Raw genomic sequence first — 16783 nt, forward strand, 5'->3', positions numbered from 1 at the left:
CTATTCACATGTTCATCACTTTAGTGCTAATTTCCATGACTATATACTGTTGGATAGCTACAAAGTCTTATCTTAACATATGTTACATTTTGATTTATTTGTTGTTTATATTGTGTGTCATTAATCTGACTCTGCAAAGTAACTCATGTCATCAGACAAATGCAGTGGAGTAAAAAGTATAATATTTGCTCTCAAATTGTAATGGAGTAGAAGTATCATGTAGCAACAGATGGAACTACTAAAGTAAAATAAAAGTATATAAAAACTAGTAGTAGTATTTGAGTAAATGTATTTAGTTACTTTCCACTACTGTGATAAGTAAATGTTCTGCCAAGACTAGGCTGTATTTAAAAATTTAACAATTGCATAATGCAAGACAAATTTGATTGACTTATTTCCCCATTCAGTATCAGACCTTCTTCATAGATCAAAACCAAACAACATAAATAATGTATCTTTGAAGTTGTTCTGGCTCATAGTGGATTTACTCAGCCACAAAGTGAATTCCCTCCAGCAGAGGGAGCCTCAGACATCTTCAACAATCTGTCATGAGAAGGAAACATGATGTAATGTTTGATTAGATTTCCAACAACAAACCAAAAATGCAGAATACAGCAGAGGAAAGGAACAATAAATGAATTAAAATCACATGGAAACCTGTCAAATAGACAAGAAAAAGTTACAGTAGATGCAGTTTTCATGTTCCTCCTGTGTTTTTGTTTCAGTTAAGGTTTGCATTGTTTTCAGTGGTTTATTTATTCATTTATTTTGGTAATAAGAGGCTTAACATTGTTTATTCACTATGATTCACAGAAGCCAAACTTTAAATATTCTAAGTTTTGAATTTCTTTTAAGTAGTTTAGCATCTCTCTTGGTTGTCTTTTCTCTAGGTTATTTCTCCTCATGGTCATTTTTATCTCATTGTGTGTGTGTGTGTGTGTGTGTGTGTGTGTGTGTGTGTGTGTGTGTGTGTGTGTGTGTTTATACATGCATATATCAGAAACATTTAATGTGTATTTATACAGACTTCTATAGTTGTTAGATTTGACACATTTCATGTCGTGATTGATCAAACTGACACATTATCTGACAGTTATGTTAGATATTACTGTCATTACTCATATAAAAATTATCCTTACTTGTGTGTAAACGTGCACAAACGTGGAAACACTCCCTATGAAAAATATCATTTGAATTTATTTGAGCGGTGTGGCCCTTTAAAGGAAAAAAAAAGTGCCCTTTAGCGCCATCGTGTGGCTGACCTTTGACATTATATCAACTCACTGCCCCAAAACTCGTAAAGATTTAAATCTCTTAAAACAGGGGAAATGCAGAGTTTGAGTATCATTTATCATTCCGTTTACAGACTTTTCTTCGTAATATTTTATAAAATTACTCTTCTATAGCTAATGGCATTACTCTGTCATTAGGATTATGAAATATATCAGTCTGGAAAACATTTAATTGTCTCATTTTATAAAGTAATAATGATATTAAATTTAAAACACATTTGTAGATTTAAAAAAAAAAGATTAATTCCGTTTAGTCTATTAAAGTACAGTGAATAGATAAAATTGCGTTTATTTCGTAGTAGCTGTAGTTTTCAGTCGGATTGTTCTGTGAGCGAACAGGAAGCACAATGACTTCCAGTTAAAAAGCCCAAACACGCATTTGCAGGTAACATGAGTTTAAACGTGAAGACGCTGTGAGGACTGATCGATGACAGTCATCGGGGCTGATCTGTGATCAGATCTGCGGTAAAGCTGCAAATCAATGTGTCACGTATCACACGTAGAGGATTGGAAATGAGGAAATAAGAGGAAACGACACTTCATATCCGATTACCGCCCTACTCCTCACCGCCGCCTCTCAGCTTCTGCTGATAAACTAAAGAAGTGAAGGTTTCATCAGACAGACGTGCAGACTGTGTGGTGTACGCTAGTTTTCAAACCGAGGTCCGTGTCAACAGGAGAGGTCGTCATGAAGCTGGTGGTCTTCCTGCTCCTCCTCCAGGTGTTGGGATCTGCAGACGGCAGGTGTTTCTGTCAGGTGAGTGACACTACATGAACCTGAGCTTTGTTTTTAGTTGTTATATTCAACAGCCAGCTTGTATGTAGTTTCTATTGTAATGTTACTTTTTGCTTCAGACTTAAATACGTGTTTCTTAAAGGGAAACCACCTACTGGAGCACCGCATGTTAACACGTTGAGTTAAATGCTGTTAAAGTAACTTGCTTTTTAAAGGTGTTAAAACTGTTGTAACACTATAGTAAGAGATCAGCAGGAGTTAAAGTGATGATGTATTTTCAGGTGGTGACAGTTACAGCTAAAACAGATCAATATGTCAAACATGAAGAGGGGATTATTATTAAAGCAGCATTAATTGACATTTTGGCCACTTCACTTGAGCTGTGAACACATCCAGCAAATATAGACCAACATTATCATTCAGTGGAGCACTGGTGGAGGAAGTATTCAGAGCCTTTATTGAAGTTAAAATAAACAGTATTGTAAATATACTGTGTTACAAGTAAAAGTCCTACTACTTTAGTAAAAGTACATAAGTATCAGCAGCAAAATGTAGTTAAAGTAGTAAAGTTTGGTTTGGTCCCTGTGACTGATTCAGTGTTATATATGACATCATTAGATGATTGATACTGAAGCATCAGTGTCAGTTACTGTTATAGCTGCTGGAGGTGGAGCTACAGTCTGACCTACTTTACATTCAGCTTTATATCAGTTCTGATCTCCAGCCATTTCTGATTTAAGATTTCTAAACATGTATTTTCATGTAAGATTGAAAAAAATGATTCTAACAATTAGGATCACACTTTTTAAAATTATCCATCAACCTGCCTATTATTTCCTTGATTACTAGTTTAGTCTTCTATATCTCTGACTGCAAAGTTACAGTCTTTAAATACTTATGATTTAGATCATGAAAAATGTAAAATTGTTATCCTCGTCCTCAAACTTTAGTGCAATGACAATGAGCAGTCAAAAAAAGACACAGTTACACCATCGATAATGATAAGTATACATCCTGAAAACAGACATATATCATTATTGTTGGTCAGCAAGAGAAGTTAGAATAAGGGTTTAAGCGTCTTATCCAACATGGAAACAGTCAGTTCAGTACTGAGGAAAAGGGAATTTGTTTATCTTATCTTGCATGGATTCATTTTCCTATGCACCTGTTGCTTGCAAAAGATAACTAGAAGCTTTTTTTGTATTCTACTTGACTCAGGTCACAGGTGAACTGGACGACTGCGCTTGTGACGTGGAGACCATCGATGGCTTCAACAACGAGCGGCTTTTCCCCAGACTTCAAACTCTCCTGGAGTCTGATTATTTCAGGTTTTACAAGGTGAGGTGAAGTCATGGACAACACACACACACACACACACACGCACACACACACACACACACACACACACACACGAACATACACACATAAATTAACTGATCTGCTGTTGGGGGCTTGATCGTCCACAGGTGAACCTGAATAAGCCGTGTCCTTTTTGGACGGTCAACAGTCACTGTGGTGTGAGGGACTGTGCTGTGAAGCCATGCTCTCCTGTGAGTTCCTAATTTTATCTGATTCAATGACACTGACTAATAAATTAAAAGGAGCTGGGATTCCATTATGCAGATGCTCTTTGTATTGTTCCTCCTCTGATCTATCTGCTGTAAACAAACCAATCACCTTTATTCATATCAGACTGACTTCAACTCTGTTCACAGAATGAGGTGCCAGAGGGGATCAGATCACCCTCCCACAACAAGGTGAGTCATAGAAAAACACATAAAAAGATTAAAAATGGCACCCCAACATTCCTTTATACTCTGTTAACTAGTACCTCATACTCTCTCCCTCCATGTATCTGATATCATCATAGCATGTGAACAGATCTGGGGATTATAGCAAATAATATTTGTGAATTGTCTTGTAAGAATATTTTAGGATTAAGAAATTAGATAATGTGGGGAAACGTACAACTAATTTTACAATTGCAAAAAGTACCTGGGTCTGCATGCACATCAGAGGATTGTTCAAAAGTCATAATCACATTATTTGATTATGTGAAGTGTGAAAGGACACAGGGTTTTTCACTCCGTCTTTCACCTCTGTGTAGCGTGCAGTTTGAGCTTTTTACTACAAAGAGTTCATGATGAAGTTACTCTTAGAATGTGACAAAACTGTTTGTGATTGACAACAGCAAAATATAGCACCTGTGCACATACAGTGCACACTTCTCCTGAGAGAAAATGAAGTCCTAGATTTCAATAATGTGTGTCTGTGTGTTCAGTATTCAGCAGAAGCAAACGAGCAGCTGGACGAGTGTGAGAAAGCTCAGCATCTTGGAGCTGTGGACGTCTCTTTAAGGTGAGTCTTGTTAGTCCGGATAATATAAGACCACTGAGCGAACAGTAAAGACAACATGTAGAGACCCTGTTAAGAAAACTCCTTGGATTTTATTTGGACCTAACTGAGAAAATAAATCTACAAACATTTATATAGACAATGTGCTTTTGGAAAGAATCACTTCAACATGATTCCTTGGAGTAATTATAAATAATAAGTTATATTTCGACCTTATTTCATCTAATTAAACATAGGGATTCTTAGCAAAACCGGATACATGCGTAATCAACACACCGCTCTATTTTCTGTTCCAGTGATGAGACCAGAGAGGCTCTGCTCGACTGGAGCAAACATGATGACGAGGCCGAACGCTTCTGTGTGGTCGATGGTACGATTCAGTGTTCAGTGTTTTAATGAGCATAGATGAAGATAGATAGTTTTATAGGGAATGTGATTGTAAAAATGCATAATATGTTAGGGAACGTAATTAAAAGAATAAAAAATGTTTTGGGGACATAATTGAAAGACATTTAGATATTTACAGAACATAATGTAGGTAATACTTCTGGAAAACATGATGAAAAGTATATGAAATTATTACTTGGAACTATTAATGGACATAATACATGAATTTATAGGGAATTATTAAGCATAATCTTGAGGATTTAGAATCTGCAGGAAAACATAACTGAGAGTAAAAACTGTTTTTGCAAACATAATGCAGGGAATATTTTAGGATTCAGATTTCTGATCAGGTTCAGATCAGACTTGTTGTCGTAACAAGTGACTCACAGCTGATTGAAGTGTTTTTGTTTCCCAGACGAGGAGTCGCCGGACTCCCAGTACGTCGACCTGCTGCTGAACCCGGAGCGCTTCACTGGCTACAGAGGACCTGACGTCTGGCAGATCTGGAACAGCATCTATGAGGAAAACTGCTTCAAGTAAACATTCAGATAAACCACAAAATACGAATAATTAGTGCTCTGATAAGTGGATGACACTATATTTAGATTTTGACTTTTTATATCTTAAATAAATGACGATTCTAGACATGAATAATGAAAGAAAAGAGGTACCTGTTTAAATACTAATTTCTCCCTCACAGACCATATACTGTCAAACGACCACTGATGCCAAATTCCTTACGTAGCAGCTCAGGAGGTGAAGGTAAGAGGTGTTTACCTGACATTACACCATGATTCACTTCATCCTGTCAGTTTTTTTCTGAGCATCTGACAACAACATGTTGTTTATTTACAGCAAGGACCTTCCATAGCTGGCTAGAAGGTGAGCTGATGTTTTACCTGAAGATGATTGACGGAGAGAAAATGCTGTTGTGAAGTTTTTTTTTGGTCAACTCTTTCTGTTTGTGTCTGTTTCTCTCCCAGGTCAGTGTGTAGAGAAAAGAGCTTTCTATCGCCTCATCTCAGGCCTCCATGCCAGCATCAACATACACCTGAGCGCCAGATACCTCCTAGAGGGTGAGACACACACACACACACCTGCACAAACTCTCACTGACTCATTTAGACACTTATTCTCCCTCCTCTGTTTTTTTTACTGGAACCGCACTATTAGTTCCAGTCATGAAACTGTCTTTCTCTATTACCTTTCTTATCTTCAGACAGCTGGATACAGAGGTGGGGTCACAATGTTTCAGAGTTCAGGCAGCGTTTCGATGCAGAGCTGACAGGGTGGCGAGGGGCCCAAGAGGCTCCGCAACCTCTACTTCCTGTACCTGATAGAGCTGCGAGCTCTGGCCAAAGTCCTACCGTTCTTCCAGCAGCCGTCCTTCCGGCTGTACACCGGCAGACCTGAGGAGGACCAGAAGCACAAAGAGCTGCTGCTGCAGATCCTGCAGATGGCCAAGTCAGTCTGAGGCCTGATACTGACACAATATGAAGGCAGAATTTCTAGATGAAGTTTATCTTGTTAATTTTTCCAAGCCCAGGATGTGCTGCTGTAATGATGCTACATACACTGTGTTTTAATTTCTCATTAATGGCGTTTCCTGTGCAGCCATCATATTCACTGTCTGGAAGTTTGTTGTGACCTTCCTCTCTATCTTCACTCTTCCAGATCTTTCCCTCTGCACTTTGATGAGAACTCTCTGTTTGCCGGTGACAAAAAGGACGCAGCCAAACTGAAGGTCAGCAGCCATTTTAAAAACTCTGCTGAGTGTGAAACTGTAGAAATTAGACTGGTTGTTTTTAGTTGCTTTAGGTGACAGATATCAAGACTAGACTGTAGATATTGGATGAATGGATGGATATTTCTTCGGCTGTCAGAGTGACATGAGTGTGTTTTTCTCTGCTGTGTTTTTCATCAGGAGGACATCAGACTGGCCTTCCTCAACATCTCCAGGATCATGGACTGCGTGGGTTGTTTCAAATGTCGACTGTGGGGGAAGCTGCAGGTGAGTTAGGAAACATCATCAGGTAAAGATGTTTTATTAGTTTTACAATGGTTTCAGACAAAGTAACTTTAAGATCTTTATAATGGAGGAAAAATAAGAAAAGTAAGAGCAACAGACGGGGGAATCCACTTCCAAGATGAACAAACAGTAGATGCAATAGATGCTGTGTGAACAGAATTGATAAAAGTACAGTGAGGACAAGCAAGATGACAACGTTACAGACTGTAAACATTAATGAATATGATCTAAGAGGATGTCAAGTCACACAACCTCTTCTCCACCATGAAGACCTGGAGGTATGACAGACCACACAAACACACAGAAGGCAAAACTCATGCACAACATTCACAAATACAGGAACAAGGAAACAAACACAGAGAAGGTGAGGAGGTGACTGGGTCTTCTGGAGGATGAAGATCCAGATTCAAAACATCTGGAATGAGGCACTGACAGCCAGCAGAGGGAGAGAGAAGAGCCTGAGTGAAAAGAGAAGACAGGGAAAGAAATGAAAGGAGACATTGTGGGTACAAAGATTGGACACTCATGTGCTTGACAAACAGAGGGTTAGAGAGATGCAGTGGTTTTCAGAAAGTTTATAGAAGTCTTATCAGCAGGAGAAACATTGAATATAATGAAAATACTGTGATTCACTGAGACTGAGACTGATCTGAAGGAATACTTACTCAATACTCCTTCCACCACTGAAAGTCACACAATAACACAAACAAACTAACAGACTGCGGCAGCTGTATTCCAGCAGCTCCTCTGTTCTGCTCGGTAAAATTACTGTTTTTGTCAGTGGGGTCTGGTAGTGATATTTAGCGATGCTTCTCCTTAAAAGCAATCGTACTTTTTAATAAAAAGGTCTGTCTCTGTATCCTATCCTATCCATACTGTTGTCAGACACTTGGAATAACAATCTGAGCCTGTCAGTGGCAAAAACAAGCTCTTTAGTGGACGTACTTTTAAGTGGACAATTGCCCATTGGATTCCATTGTAGCAGCTGTTTGAAGTAACAGCTTTCTTGCTCAATACTGCACCAATGCCATAGATTTTTGCCCCTATCAATCATTTACACTCAAAAAACATGGAAAAGAGGTTAAGAAATAAAAATCAGACCATTACATATATGTATTGCAAAGTACAATTACATAGTGATTTGCTCTTTGTTTTGATCTCTGTCTCTTTCTTTCTCTTGCTCTTGTCATCAGACTCAGGGATTAGGCACAGCGCTTAAGATTTTGTTTTCCGAGCGACAGATTGAAGCTCTGCCCACTTCCAGTGACCGGCGACCCAGTTTCCAGCTCAGCCGGCAGGAGATCGTCGCTCTACTCAATGCCTTTGGAAGGTGAGAGTCTGTCGCCATCATATGATAATTTGTACCATCTGCAAAACAGTTTGTTTTTAATTTTCAAAGTCAGTCAGAGTGCCCACTCTGCTCTAAGTCCTCTCCACAAACAGAGAAAGGACTTTGTTCCTCAGTCTGTCCAGAGTGGAGCACTTTTGCAACCTGAAAGTTATCTGCAAATATTTCTCGTGCAATTAACCTATGACATATGTGGTTGTTTATTGCATTTGGTTTTATGTGTAATACGTGTGCACCTCCAGAGATAACTGTAACTTGAAATGTCCCACAGGATTTCCACAAGCATCCGAGAGCTGAAGAACTTCAGATCGCTGCTGGAAGAGGAGCGGTGACGGCATCGATAGGACATCACCATCGATGCTTTTGATGGGGCCTTTTTGAAACTGAAAATCTGTTCTGTTGTGGCCCCAACTGCCTCTGACTGCCATCGTCCTTTGTCCTGCTGAAATGTCAATTAGACATTAAATCAGAGTTTAGCATTAACAAAGATCAGGGCCCGTATTTATCAAACTACTACAAGTCAAATCTTTGATGATGATAGATTAGCTGTAGCAGGATAATTAAGACTAGAGTAGTTTTAGTCTGTTGTTAGCACTTGTATTTGTTTATATGTTACAGCACTTTTCTTTGTTTTGGTGTTTATCAGGCTTTAAAACAACAACCAGAATAAATCAGACACTGATTTTAGTTACACTCACAGTCTAAACATCTTCATTGTCTGCACTTGTCAGTCTGGACCTAAATTCTCCTTAATATCTGATTTCTCTCATCTACCAATAGCAGAATATCTCACAGCAGAATTTTGTTTCCATTTCAGCCAATTTCCTTTATTATACCATATATATACTGCAAATTTCCCATGTTAATTATTCCAAAAGAATATATATTTAAAATATTTCACACAAACAAGAAATGATAATCACATGAGGTCTTGTAGAATAACAATCACTGAATAAACTGTAAGGTGTTTTTTTGCTTGTTTTTGAAGAATGTACAATAGCAGATGTAGATGTATTCCCTCTCTGAATGTGTGTTAATGCTCAAACTCAGGCAACAGTTTTTTTGTTCTACTACAAGTTTGATAAATACGGGCTCAGCTTTCATTAATTTAAGTTCACTCATTTTATTTGGAGAGAATTAAGTCCTGAAGTTTGTCTTTTAACCTTTCTTCCAGGTGCCTGTTTCTGATTTCTCTTTGTTGTGTGAGACTGTAATAATCGCTGCCATAATGTCTGAAGAGTGTAAATTCAGGTATTTCTTTAAGGTAAAACCATCTTTGACCAAAATCATTTCACATTATTTTCCTGCATCGACTGAAATCTGCTATACCTAACTATTTCCAGTGGCTTTTTGTTGTTGTGACTCTGTTGCCATCCTGAAGATGGCGCTGTTTGCACAAAAAACTGATTTTTATATTTCACCTAATGAACTTGAATGTAAAATCAAATTGCTTTGTTAAAAGGTCTACAGGAAGAATTTAACGTAAGCAAGAGACATAATGTGAGTTGAAGTGAAAATAATATATGTTTATTTTATCACAACTTTTCATAAGACCATCATAAGAACTGTAGACTGTGTTTGTGTCTTTGTAAACATTGGCATTAAATAACAAAGACACTTGTTTGTTGTGAAATTATGTAAATCTGACTTTGCTGTTTTCTGCAGATAATTTCCAGACATGACAAACATGAAGGTTTGTTAGGTCACAAATATAAAATATGAGGAAGTATGGGGAAAATAGAAAAAGTTGCATCAGGGGAGAAAGTAAAAAATATAATATAAATGTGTTTTAGGACTGAGAAAGTGGAAGAAATTAGGAATTCAACAGTAAAAGACAAATTGGCCTGTTGAATAAATTCATTGCTAAAATATCATCAATAATAACTAACTACAGGAGGCTTGGTATAGAATTTCACAACTGACAGAATATAGTACATGTTTATCAGATAATTATTGCTGGCTTAATACAGAGGCATAAAAAGAAATACAAAGCTTCATACTTTGTTTTTAATGTCCAATCAGTTCATTAAAAAAAGAAGAAAGAATAATAATAAATAATATACTTAGATCATAAAGCACTTTTTCGACAGAGTTTAAGTGTTTAACATGGAAAAACGAAGGCTTTAACCTTTAACAAAGGAATGAAACAAACAGGACAGTATTATAATAGTGACAATTTAAAAAATACAGTACATTGACACATATATAAACAACATATTTATATGTATACTGCAACATACTGACACTGCACATGCACACATTCAAAACTAAGAACAGGTCTAATTCATTTATAGAGCACATTTAAAAACAGCAGGAGCACTGTGAATTATAACTTGTTTCAACTTAAAAATTAAAGGGCCTCAGAATCATAAGTCAAAGAATACAAATATAATTAAATACTTAATATTTTATCAAATAATTCATAACTAAACAAAGATATCAATTTATTTATGAAACAACTTAAAGATATTTTTTGTAATAATTATCAATGTATTATTTATTTATTTAATAATCTATACTTTTGAATCATCTGATAAACTGAAAGGGGCATTTGTCACGTCCAGGATGTTTTTCCTTCCTGCAGTGTCGATTGTTCCGACGGCCCTATAACGCAGCATAAAGCCGTGCAGCAGACAGCGAAGGGTTAAACTCTGTAATAGGATGAATGGATATTGTGGTGAGCAGCATCTGATTACACAGAGACGGACGGCAACAGGCAACAGAGGGGGAAGACACCAGCTGAAAACTGCCTCTCAGTCCTCTCTGGAGAAGACAACACTCTTTATTTCTTTTCTACTTTCTCCACTTCACTCAGGGAAAACTTTACTTTTTACGGAGGAGAGCAGGGAAAACAACCGAAGCGACGTTTTTTTTATGTTGTGGTGAATCTCTGGGCTTCTCGTGTTGTAAATGGCCGAGCGGGACCGACGAGTGGCTGCGGAGTAAACCTGCAACATGTCGCAGTTTGTGGAGGCTTAAAACAGAGCTGTAACCGCTGTCATTTTTTTAAACGAAGACACACGCCTGAATATCTGCAGCTGTAGCTCCAGGACGACTCTGGTTTTGGTTTGTTCCTCCAGGTCGGAGAGAAACAGGTAAGCGACCTCACCTGTCTGCTATTAGCACATGTTGACACCCGTGGGCTCATTAGCCTGTGTTATAGTTAGATTTTTTTTTTTGCACTAAACACTTCATCAAAAACTAACGACAGCTTTAGGTTCAGGTGTTAAGGGGAAAATTAAGGGAAACTTTTATGACAATACAGAGTGATTTTCTAGTTACAGTTGTGTAAGGGCGTTAGACATCAAAATTAAAGCCTTAATACTGTTAGAAACGCAGTTTTACACTTGACTTCATCTCACCCCACCCCCGCAGACCACAGAGGACCAGGTCTGGATCAAAAACCACCATACATAGACTTGTCTAATCAGGTCTAGATTAACAGGTAGAGTGTAAAGACAGTTTAAAACTGTTTTATTCAAAACGTCGATATCACTGTTTTTCCCTCCAGTATATCTAGACTTGTCAAATCAGGAAAGTCTGTTTGAAACACATAAAAAGACGGTTTTGGACCAGGACCACATTTGTTGCTGTCAGATTGTCTGGTGGAAAGTTGGATGCATGGTTTTCTTGGACAGTGAAACAGGACTTCTCCTATGGACCACACCATGTGACCAGTATTCACTCTGCTTCCAGCTCCAGTTTGGTCTCCACCAGCTCCTGAGAAAATAAATGTCTCTTTAGTTGCTAAATTGATGAGTTTAACATTTGGTGCTGTGAAGGTAGTGTAATGTAAACTCGTTTTATTTTACTTGCAACGATGCAAATAGACACAGACAAATCCACTATGTAAATAGAAAGGAAAATGTGAACTGTCTGAGCAAAGCCATAAAAACAAAATGAAGGAGCTACAGTTACGAAAGATGAGACAGAACCAAGAAGCAAAGAGACTTATATCTTGTAGCTCCCTAAATAATGTAATAATCTGTGCAAACCCAACAGTGCAGCAGTATTCTAGATATAAATTTGAATTAAAAAGACAGCAGCTTTTCACAGTTAATGATTTTGAGTCTGAAAAGCTTCATAGAGCTGCAGAGTTGGGTGATAACTCTCTATGTTTGACACTACAAATGAATGAAAATACAGTGTGATGCAAGTTTGAGGTTTAAAGTCACCAAAAAGTGCATCGCTACAGAATGGTTTGTGTCTCAAAAATCCCACTAATGTGCTCTAATCTCCCATTTTTTCCTCATGTGTTTGTGGTTTTGTGTAATTATGGTAACTTAATTTCATTATGGTTAATTAAGAGCGCATTTGTAGCTTGATTTGTAGCTTTGAGGCATTTCTCATGACTAACTTTGGGCAAAGCACATTTACAAACCTCAAAAATGAGTTGACAGTGCTTAGAGAATCTGCCCTCACATGTTGGAAGAGGAGAATAATTATCTTGTGCATTTTTTTCATGCTTTAACTGAGTGTTGAATGGACACAGTCAACACAGAATTATTTCTAACCACTAAATGTTTCATCAGATGAGGTGAGGTCCTTAACAGTTAGCAGTCTGTTGGCTATTAGAAATGCATGTAGGGGGAAGTGTTGGAGTCCCTGACGAGCAGCAGTATTCTAGTAGGATTCAATGGGGAGGTGTCGTTTAGGTTTCAGATCCTGCCAAGCAAGTGGAATTTGATGGAAACATGAAATATGTCAGTGCAGGACGTTAACTCCCTCCCCCAGTCTGTCAGCTCTCCTCTGATTGGTCCAAATTTTCTGCTTGTGCTTTACACCAGAAGTCAAAATGTGAAGGGTGCAGGTCATCCTGGGACAGAGGGATTATTCCTGTGTGGTGCTTTTTGTACAGAGCAGGTGGTGAACACCTCACCATTTTATTTTTATTACATCTTCAAATAACACTCAGCTGGCTGCACCAGAAGTCCGAAAGATGCCACATCAGTATTTTCTGGTTTACGATACTTAATAGTAGTAGCAGTAGTAGATACAATTAGTTAAGAAAGATTGCTTAAGGCGTTTTTACAGTTACACTGACAGTTACACAGGATTTCCTAGAATAACCCATACTACTCCTCCAAATGCCTTTTACAGAACTGATATAAATACATGAGATAGAACAGAATGAATAAGTGTGATAAAAGATAAAGACGTGAGAATCAATAGAATAAGAAATTAAACCTAGAAAGTAATCTACATTAACATTAAGAGGAGTGGTATAAAGGGATGCAGTAAGTTATCATGATAACATTTTTAGCCACAGCAATGTAAATAATTATCGCAATAAATGTCAAATCATTATTATTTCAAGTTTTAAGGCTGATTTTTGCTCAGGAGTGAAAATTGAAGAAAACACTTGGTTAATTTATGGTCACAACATGACAAACACTTGACAAACAGTGGAACATTTCACAAATCTGAGGCAGAAAAAAATTATAATGATAAAATCTAACCTAACAAATCTAAAACCAAACTTGCACAATTACTGGGACATGTTTGGCAGTTTGTGATTCAGTTCTGTGTGTGCTATCTAAGCATAATATATGTGTTTTATTGCTAGTGCTAGAATGCAGCCACTTCTGGTTTATTTTTCGTATTTTCAAGTAGGGCTGTAACTAAGAATAATTTTCATTATTGATGAACCTGCTGATCAATTTCACATCGTCAAACCACCAATCCAACTGATGTTTGCTGTAAAATAAATAAAAGGAAAAGCAACAAATCCTCACATCTGAGAAGCTGTAACCATCAATTGTTTGGTGTTGTTGCTTGAAAAATGACTTAAACCGTTTATAGACTAATCAGTTAATCGAGCTTTAGGAAAGCTGCAGTCAGGAACTTTTGTTTAAAGTCTGTGTTTTGTCAGAGAATATAAGTCCTGTGTTTTCTGTGTTTGATGCAGTCATACTGAAACCAAATGTGAGCAGCAGGGGAAGCAGGTTCTGTGTTAATCTTTGGCAGTATCGCCTGACATGTGTGACGGGTTGTGCCAAGCCGGTCCAGGCCTGCAGACTGTAGCTGGCATGGAGGCGGGTCATGGCCTAACGTGGCCTCACTGATGTGGTTCTGGTTAGAAACAAGCTGGGGGAACAGCTGTGTGTGTGGGAACAAGGCTGAGTTGTCCCTTTCTTTGACTCGGCCTCTGGTCCACCCTTTCTGTGATCTGCTTTCGTTTTTGCATTCTGCCCTCGAACGGAGAATCGTCACATGGTTTGTTGTCAGTTAGACACATCGCCTCGGGCTGCAGGCGGAGCAGCTGTCAGACGTTATAGGAATGAGATCATCACAGGAGTGGGAGTGTGAAATGTTGGCTTAATTGCTAAAGATCAACAGCAAATTCACAATTGAGAACCTGGAACCGTCCAGCATTTAGCAACTCCCAAATAATTCTCCTCCAGTTGACTGAACAACCAACTGACTTATCTTTGCAGCTTTAATGACTGAGGAGACAAAAGCAATATGTTATTCTTTCTGATGAGCACTGTCCAATCGCTTTGTGACATGTATTAAAAGATCGGGGGAAAGAATGACATTCCAGCTTCATTGTGATATGACAAAGTTTCAGATTATTTCTAGTTATAAAGCGAGACATGAAGACTAACACTCGCTCTTTATTCAGCTCTGTAAATTATGACTGGATTCTGTAACTATTAGCCAAAGTTGTACACTCATGTCTTTTTGTCCAGCGTGTACCCTGCCTCTCGCCCAATGTCAGCTGGGATAGGCTCCAGCCCCCCCCCGTGACCCTTAACAGATAAGCGGTATAGATAATGAATGAATTAATATTTTAATTTTCATATTTATTTTTAGAGCCACAATGAGTCAGTCTTTATTTTTAGCAGGTTGACGTAGTGATATAATGAATCACCTTTATGTGCACCATCAGTAAAAGAGCTGGATGGATTTTCTGCTTCTGTTTTCTGAGAACAGGCCTATTTTTGTACCTTGCTTCATCTGCTTTTTAATATCTAACATCTGTGTCATGAAGCAGCTTTGCATTATTTGATGTCATGTTTATTACTAATTATATGTCATTGTTTGTGTAAAGAGGAAAGAGGGTGGGGTTCTCGGCTCTGGCTCGTTAGAACAGTTGTGGAGTCGTCGTCATGTGAGTGATGTGAATTTTAAATCTATATATTCTCATTTGCTGATGAGAAAACCACCAAAAGTGGACACCAAATGGCTTCAATGTTCAACCATCTTGGGTTTTAGGTTCAGTTGATGTTCTAATATAACTTAAAGGTGCTGTATGGAAGAATGTGAATTTACATGTAATGCTTCCTTTTTTATTGCAGATGTGTGAAAAGATTATGATGTTACATAAAAAAAAGAGCCAGTCTCTGACTTTCTCTGTTGCCTATATCATACCATAGACTGATTTTTATGTAAAGGACAGGTCGAGTTTTAAGGATGCTCGCTCCCCAGAGCCTTGCCATGATAAAAGTCCATAGCACTGACATTGTACTATCATTAACTTCAGAAGCTCAAGCTCTATCTCATAAAGCCCATTTGGCCAAATGTAAATTGCAAGGATGTCAAGGGAAAACTAGGGTCAACATCGGGGGTGCATTTGATTTATGGAGGGACCATGTTCTGCTTCAAGCAAAGTGGACCCTAATCTGTCTCTCCTACTGGACAGGTGAGCTAACATCACTGCAAAGCCTGTGAAATTTATTGTGATACTGTGGTTTTAGTTGGCTAATGCTTTCTAACATTAGCTTGCCTGCTAACGTGGACAAATTGGTAGCAAACTTCTGCGTTGAGTGGATCACATGATTTGTAGTAAATTGACTGATGCTAAATCACAGGTGTGGTCTTTTTACAACCTGACACTCCTGTCCCAACTCATTGCCCGGGCAGGTAATTTTAGAGGTGTGAGTTAACTGCCCTGCCCTGACCTCCTCATTTGGTCTCTGGCTTGTTTCATTAGCCTTCAGCTACAGGCTCCATGTGTGGCATTTCACCACGACTCTCAGAATGTGCCACCTTCGGGCCGTCACAGAGCCTTATAACAGGGTGGCCCGTCCAGCTCTGTCCGAACACTGGGATCTAACCGCATGCTGCTGACTGCACCGCTGTCTAACAAACCTCTCCATTGTTTTTCCCCTTTCTGCTGTTGCTTCTGCTCTCGAGGGATCTTCCTCTCTCTGTCTGTCTCTTTTTGTCTCTCAGGCCCACGGAGACAAAGGCTGTCTTCTGTTTGGACATCTGTCCGTCTCTGTTTTTTGTCTCTGATAAGGTAAGTTTTGTTGACACTCTGGGCTCGACTTTTCACCAGTTGCTGCACTGTTTCGGTCCTGCAACACGTGCTGTGTGTTTTATTTCTGTTGTATGTTTACTGTTCATCATCGTGCTTATTGTGCACCTACAGTGACGCCCACACAGATATTTCTGCTGCCACCTGCTACCAGTTCCATAGAACTCTCTCAGTATCTTAATTCGTTGAGTTAGTTGACGGTGACATTTGATATTTGATATTTCCAGAGCAGCAGCAGGATTTTTGCAGTTTAGAAATCTGAAGCACAGATAATGTGGGGAGTGGATGGAGTTTTATCCAGTCAGAAGTCAGATGGATTCATGTTGTGTGAGTGAAGAAGAGTCAATCACCTGTCATCCAGCCTTTTATATAA

At 38.5% G+C, this 16783-nt stretch overlaps 2 protein-coding genes across 4 annotated transcripts in view; both read left to right on the forward strand.

Moving 5' to 3' along the window:
- Window positions 1-1635: 1635 nt before the first annotated feature.
- On the forward strand, window positions 1636-9783 carry ero1a (endoplasmic reticulum oxidoreductase 1 alpha). Its single transcript, XM_018683292.2, is given in 16 exon segments — window positions 1636-2049; window positions 3247-3366; window positions 3495-3578; window positions 3744-3785; window positions 4310-4386; window positions 4680-4753; window positions 5186-5306; window positions 5471-5532; window positions 5626-5652; window positions 5754-5846; window positions 5990-6057; window positions 6059-6234; window positions 6445-6514; window positions 6695-6781; window positions 7993-8129; window positions 8419-9783. Coding segments are annotated over 16 exon segments (1368 nt in total). The 5' UTR covers window positions 1636-1980; the 3' UTR covers window positions 8480-9783.
- Window positions 9784-10813: 1030 nt separating this feature from the next.
- pacsin3 (protein kinase C and casein kinase substrate in neurons 3) overlaps window positions 10814-16783 on the forward strand; it is a 32999-nt gene continuing 27029 nt past the window's right edge. The window contains exons 1-2 of one of the 3 annotated variants that reach the window (XM_018683291.2): window positions 10814-11242; window positions 16287-16392. The gene's annotated coding sequence lies outside the window, so the exon portion shown is untranslated. The remainder of the gene's footprint in view (window positions 11243-16286; window positions 16393-16783) is intronic. The other 2 variants (XM_018683288.2, XM_018683290.2) reach the window with 2 other exon arrangements.

The sequence above is a fragment of the Lates calcarifer genome, linkage group LG2, assembly GCF_001640805.2.
Source record: "Lates calcarifer isolate ASB-BC8 linkage group LG2, TLL_Latcal_v3, whole genome shotgun sequence".
Taxonomy (NCBI): domain Eukaryota; kingdom Metazoa; phylum Chordata; class Actinopteri; family Centropomidae; genus Lates; species Lates calcarifer.